Source organism: Oncorhynchus kisutch, linkage group LG19 (assembly GCF_002021735.2).
Source record: "Oncorhynchus kisutch isolate 150728-3 linkage group LG19, Okis_V2, whole genome shotgun sequence".
In the NCBI taxonomy this organism is placed as follows: domain Eukaryota; kingdom Metazoa; phylum Chordata; class Actinopteri; order Salmoniformes; family Salmonidae; genus Oncorhynchus; species Oncorhynchus kisutch.
In genome coordinates, this window is record NC_034192.2 from 2,501,358 (window position 1) to 2,508,110 (window position 6,753).

The window sequence follows — 6,753 nt, forward strand, 5'->3', positions numbered from 1 at the left end:
TCAAATAAATTTAGTTTAATGTAGGTTTGAGCACATTGGTGAGAGTCCAAGATATTGATCAAATGTTCAATAACATTAGTTTACTCTCTTTATGAGTCTATAAATCAAGACGTTAAACAACTGTCCAAGAAAAATGAATACCATCTACTGCATGTGTCAAGACCTCTCCTGTTAACATTGTAGTACTATAATTATTTTGCTGTTATTCAACTAGGCAAGTCAGTTACAAACACATTCTTATTTTCAATGATGGCGTATGAACAGTGGATTTTATTTTATCAGCTTGGGGATTCAATCAGTTACAAGTCCAATGCTCTAACCACTACGCTACCTGCCGCCCCATTAGATTGTCCTCTCCTGTTAACATTGTAGTACTATAATTATTTTACTGTTATTCAACTAGGCAAGTCAGTTACAAACAAATTCTTATTTTCAATGATGGCATAGGAACAGTGGATTTTTATTTTATCGGGGATTTCATCTTGTAACCTTTCAGTTGTAAGTCCAATGCTCTAACCACTACGCTACTTGCCGCCCCATGTAGCTTGACCTCTCCTGTTAATCTGTTAGCATTGTAGTTTCTAGACCTCTCCTGTTAATCTGTTAACATTGTAGTATCTAGACCTCTCCTGTTAACCTGTTAACATTGTAGTATCTAGACCTCTCCTGTTAATCTGTTAACATTGTAGTATCTAGACCTCTCCTGTTAACCTGTTAACATTGTAGTATCTAGACCTCTCCTGTTAACCTGTTAACATTGTAGTATCTAGACCTCTCCTGTTAACCTGTTAACATTGTAGTATCTAGACCTCTCCTGTTAACCTGTTAACATTGTAGTATCTAGACCTCTCCTGTTAATCTGTTAACATTGTAGTCTCTAGACCTCTCCTGGTAATCTGTTAACATTGTAGTATCTTGTGTTAATATGAACTACTGGTTGATGACAATGTGGTTTCAAGTGAGAACATAAATAACTAAGCAATGACATTTAGGTCTGATAGTTTTAAAATAAACTATGACTCAGGCTTCATGAATATATGACTACACCATTCAACAACCGATAAGACCAAAGTCTAATTATTGAAAGTGAAAATAAAAATATTTGTCCAAAGGGAAATCTTTATTTCATCTATTCATTAAAGCATCAAAGCAAACATTCCTACAGTATCTAATTGTAATAAAACAGAACACATCACATCTAACACTGATACAACCTCAGTCTACAGAGAGGATTAACACACGAACTCAAGCAAAGCCCTCTGTTAGTCAACATGTCAGAGATCAATAAGACAGAGAACATCTGATCTCAGAACAGAGTCAAAGCAGAGGAATCAGCAGCCTCTCTCCACAGGGGTGTGTGACTGAGGGGTCCTACCCAGAACAGTCAGCCTTCCTCAGGGTCTTGGTGACTGGAGTCTGGGATTTCTGCTGGGCTTCACAGGTCACCTCTCCTGCCTTGGTCCACTCCTGGGCAGTGAGAGTCAGGGTGCTGCTCCAGCTGTACAGACCATCCTTCTCCAGGACCCCGGGACTGGTCTCCTGGTTCTTGTTGGTCCCGTCCACTTTCCAGCTCATGGTCCAGTCTGAGGGGAAGCCCTTGTTGGCCAGACACATCAGTGTGGCTGTTGTTGTACTGGACAGCTCCTCACTAGAGGGGGGCAGGATGGTGAGGGTGGGGGCACTGTTACCTGGAACAAACAGAACACATCAACTAAGTAACTACATCAAATACAGCTACACTAAGAGATTGTCTTCAGCAAAGTACACATCAAAATATGGTGAATTGGAAATGCCTTCTAAATATGAATGTAGAAGTTAGATAGTTTAAAAGATGTGGAGAAAACACTAATGTAATATGATATAAAGCAGATTTATGAACCAAACACATATAAAGTGGTTAAATAACTAGAGTTACTAGTCAAACGGTGTCAGATATACGTTATACAGATATTGTTTAGGAAGGGATCTGATTAGAATAGCCTAGAACACATTCATACTACTTTCATCACATATCATCTGTGTTAGATTATGAAGTCAGTTACAACCATAACTGAGACCCTTTGTCTTCACACTAACAGTGAAGTCTACCATGAACACAATGCAACAATGATTAGTATTATATACAATACTATTAAATAGTTATTTTCCAGATTTACGTTATAGTCCGCAATCATACAAACCAGACATAAATAAACTTACAATTCATCATTTTAATTCAATAAAATGTTATTTGAAAGAAGGCTCAGTCAAAAGTAATAGAAAATATATTTTCATGGAGACAGAGTTTAAGAAAGTGAAATACAAATACAAATGTAATCAGAAAGAAATATCAAGAGAGGTTGTTACTTACTTCCAACATCAAGTCTGGTTCCGCTACCAAAAGTCAACCACAGTGATACAATCACTATTACTGCTGGTACAAAAACCTTTCTGTGTTGTGATGCTGCAGCTGTTACAGTGAAGATCACTCATACAGAATCATAATCAACACAGATACACTTTAACATCTTCCAGGTAGAACAAACACTTCATATTACCATTTTTAGGGGGTACAAATATGAATTGTATCTTACATCCAGATAATAGTATGTTTTCCTTCCTCTGTGTATCAGGTGTTCTCCTAGTCTGTAGGTACAGTCCAGCATTAGATCAGTGTTGCTAGTATTCCTCCAGATTGTCCATATGAAAGACAACAGCAGCAGCAGTAGTGATAGTGATCCATGTTGTATATTCCTTTATTAAACATGTTGATCTCACATTTAACAGTGGAGGTAAAGTCACAGAGGACAGACAACACTACCAGAGGAATCCTACCAGCTTTAGTTTAGAGAAGTGTTCACTAACTGATTAGAGGAACTTATATCAGAGACCAACCATGAGTGAACAGACAGTTCATTATATCTGATCATCATCAGAATAACAATACAATGGTGGTGTGTCATAATAGTTGCCATACATCAGTTATCAGAGTTAACAGTAGTTGTTTGATGTTATTGAAGGGGTGGCATGTAGCTAGCGGTTAGAGTGTTGGGCCAGTAAACGAAAGGTTGCTAGTTCAAATCCCCAGGCCGACACGGTGAAACACCTGTTGATGTTTCCTTTGGCAAGGCACTTAACCCTAATTGCTCCAGGGTCGCAGTTGATAATGGCAGATCCTGGCCGATACCCGCCTCTCTGAGGCTGTCTCAGGGGGAGTTGGGATATAAAAACATAAACACATGCGTGAAATAGGACAAATATAAGCACCACCTAATTATTATAAAAGAAAGTTCAACCAGGACAAAATATATTCTGATGGGAGCCGAAATGGAAATAGATTTGAAACATTCATTTGCATAATGCATCTCCCTTCTGCTCTAAGAGCATTTATATCCCTGTGAGTTGAACACTTCATGACTGAGAGCCGTCCTTCATGACAACAGAACCCACAACAACCATGACTTTTATCACCATCTTAATCTGGACACTTGCTTTCTACGTCAAGGGTAAAAAACAATAAGAGTTGTGTTTGTACAATGAAAAGTAAACTATTTGAGTGAACTGAAAGACTGAGATTGTGTTTTTAATTCCAGGTAATGTACAATTACTTGTTTTCTCTGTTTCAGAATCCAGTGGACAGGTCACTGTGACCCAGACTCCTGCAGTGAAAACTGTTCTCTCAGGACAGAAAGTCTCTATGATCTGTAAAGCCAGCAGTAATGTGTATAGTAATTGTTACAATGGTCAGTCATGGGGCCATCAGTGTCTATCCTGGTACCAACAGAAACCAGGAGAAAAACCCAAACTAATGATGCTCCCGGGGAACACACTCCATTCTGGGACTCCATCTAGATTCAGTGGCAGTGGATCTGGGAGTGACTTCACTCTGACCATCAGTGGAGTCCAGGCTGAAGATGCAGGAGATTACTACTGTCAGAGTTTCCACAGTGGTCCAGTGTTCACACAGTGATACAGAGTCGTACAAAAACCTCCCTCAGTCAGACTGCACAGTGACTGTACTGATACAGATGTGATCTACTGCAGGTGCTGAGGGGGAAGAGACAGTGACATGGAACACTGATAAGTAGATGCGGTCAACTGTGGCATGACAATATGGTTAGAAAGCAATCATTCTATCAAGGCACAAGGCTCGTAGACACAAGAGGCAGATGGTTGGAGACTTACAATGTTTATTAATCCAAAAAGGGGTAGGCAAGAGAATGGTTGTGTACAGGCAAAAGGTCAAAACCAGTTCAGAGTCCAATAGGTACTGAAGGGCAGACAGATTCAAGGTCAGGGCAGGCAGGATGATCAGGCAGGCAGGAAAGTAGTCCAGAGTCAGGCAGTGGTCAAAACCAGGAAGACTGGCAAAAGAGAATTGAAAAGGAGTACGGGGAAAAACACACTGGTTGACTTGACTAAACATACAAGACGACCTGGCACAGAGAGACAGGAAACACAGGGATAAATACACTGGGGGAAATAAGCGACACCTGGAGGGGGTGGAGACAATCACAGGGACAGGTGAAACAGATCAGGGCGTGACACATTCAGATGACATGACCCTCATCATCATCATGGTTATGACTTATAGTACAGTGCCTTGCGAAAGTATTCGGCCCCCTTGAACTTTGCGACCTTTTGCCACATTTCAGGCTTCAAACAAAGATATAAAACTGTATTTTTTTGTGAAGAATCAACAACAAGTGGGACACAATCATGAAGTGGAACGAAATTTATTGGATATTTCAAACTTTTTTAACAAATCCATAACTGAAAAATTGGGCGTGCAAAATTATTCAGCCCCCTTAAGTTAACACTTTGTAGCGCCACCTTTTGCTGCGATTACAGCTGTAAGTCGCTTGGGGTATGTCTCTATCAGTTTTGCACATCGAGAGACTGACATTTTTTTCCCATTCCTCCTTGCAAAACAGCTCGAGCTCAGTGAGGTTGGATGGAGAGCATTTGTGAACAGCAGTTTTCAGTTCTTTCCACAGATTCTCGATTGGATTCAGGTCTGGACTTTGACTTGGCCATTCTAACACCTGGATATGTTTATTTTTGAACCATTCCATTGTAGATTTTGCTTTATGTTTTGGATCATTGTCTTGTTGGAAGACAAATCTCCGTCCCAGTCTCAGGTCTTTTGCAGACTCCATCAGGTTTTCTTCCAGAATGGTCCTGTATTTGGCTCCATCCATCTTCCCATCAATTTTAACCATCTTCCCTGTCCCTGCTGAAGAAAAGCAGGCCCAAACCATGATGCTGCCACCACCTGTGTTGGCAGCTGTGTTGCTTTTACGCCAAACATAACATTTTGCATTGTTGCCAAAAATTTCAATTTTGGTTTCATCTGACCAGAGCACCTTCTTACACATGTTTAGTGTGTCTCCCAGGTGGCTTGTGGCAAACTTTAAACAACACTTTTTATGGATATCTTTAAGAAATGGCTTTCTTCTTGCCACTCTTCCATAAAGGCCAGCTTTGTGCAATATACGACTGATTGTTGTCCTATGGACAGAGTCTCCCACCTCAGCTGTAGATCTCTGCAGTTCATCCAGAGTGATCATGGGCCTCTTGGCTGCATCTCTGATCAGTCTTTTCCTTGTATGAGCTGAAAGTTTAGAGGGACGGCCAGGTCTTGGTAGATTTGCAGTGGTCTGATACTCCTTCCATTTCAATATTATCGCTTGCACAGTGCTCCTTGGGATGTTTAAAGCTTGGGAAATCTTTTTGTATCCAAATCCGGCTTTAAACTTCTTCACAACAGTATCTCGGACCTGCCTTGTGTGTTCCTTGTTCTTCATGATGCTCTCTGCGCTTTTAACGGACCTCTGAGACTATCACAGTGCAGGTGCATTTATACGGAGACTTGATTACACACAGGTGGATTGTATATATCATCATTAGTCATTTAGGTCAACATTGGATCATTCAGAGATCCGCACTGAACTTCTGGAGAGAGTTTGCTGCACTGAAAGTAAAGGGGCTGAATAATTTTGCACGCCCAATTTTTCCGTTTTTGATTTGTTAAAAAAGTTTGAAATATCCAATAAATGTCGTTCCACTTCATGATTGTGTCCCACTTGTTGTTGATTCTTCACAAAAAAATACAGTTTTATATCTTTATGTTTGAAGCCTGAAATGTGGCAAAAGGTCGCAAAGTTCAAGGGGGCCGAATACTTTCGCAAGGCACTGTATTTGTTATCATGACCTATAAAAGTTATTTGATGTTTTGAAACACAATACCTGTCCATTTGCAAAGCAAGATCTCCAGAAGTAAAACAAAGTTGTTATGGCCTCAACATTAGTTCAAAGTTACATTCACTTCAGGCCCCAAAACAAGTCCTCATATGAACCTCAATCAAATGTCTGATGTAAATGGATGTGATCTTCTAACATTATATGAACTATTTTAATGAGCGGGTTAGTGACTGTTAGATCTGTGAATGAGACATGATGCTGGGCTCAACCATCACTACACTACTGGTGGGAGGAGCTATATGTAACGGATGTGAAATAGCTAGCTAGTTAAGGGTGGTGCGCGCTAAATAGCGTTTCAATCGGTGACGTCACTTGCTCTGAGACCTTGAAGTAGTGGTCCCCCTAGCTCTGCAAGGGCCGTGGCTTTTGTGGAGCGATGGGTAACAATGCTTTGTGGGTGACTGTTGTTGATGTGTGCAGAGGGTCCCTGGTTCGCGCCCGGGTATGGGCAAGGGAACAGTCTAAAGTGATACTGTTACATATATACAGTATCTACATAAAGTATAATAA

General features: G+C 40.5%; 2 gene segments (V, D, J or C); one reads left to right on the plus strand and one right to left on the minus strand.

Annotated features, from left to right (window-relative positions):
* Window positions 1-1,098: 1,098 nt before the first annotated feature.
* On the minus strand, window positions 1,099-2,646 carry LOC116355052 (Ig kappa-b4 chain C region-like; the record flags this gene model as incomplete). The annotated part of the segment is given in 3 exon segments: window positions 1,099-1,688; window positions 2,351-2,449; window positions 2,574-2,646. Coding segments are annotated over 3 exon segments (489 nt in total), but the record flags the coding sequence as incomplete, so codon positions are not given.
* Window positions 2,647-3,350: 704 nt separating this feature from the next.
* Window positions 3,351-4,460, plus strand: LOC109878963 (immunoglobulin kappa variable 3-15-like). The segment is given in 2 exon segments: window positions 3,351-3,485; window positions 3,606-4,460. Coding segments are annotated over 2 exon segments (417 nt in total).
* Window positions 4,461-6,753: the final 2,293 nt, after the last annotated feature.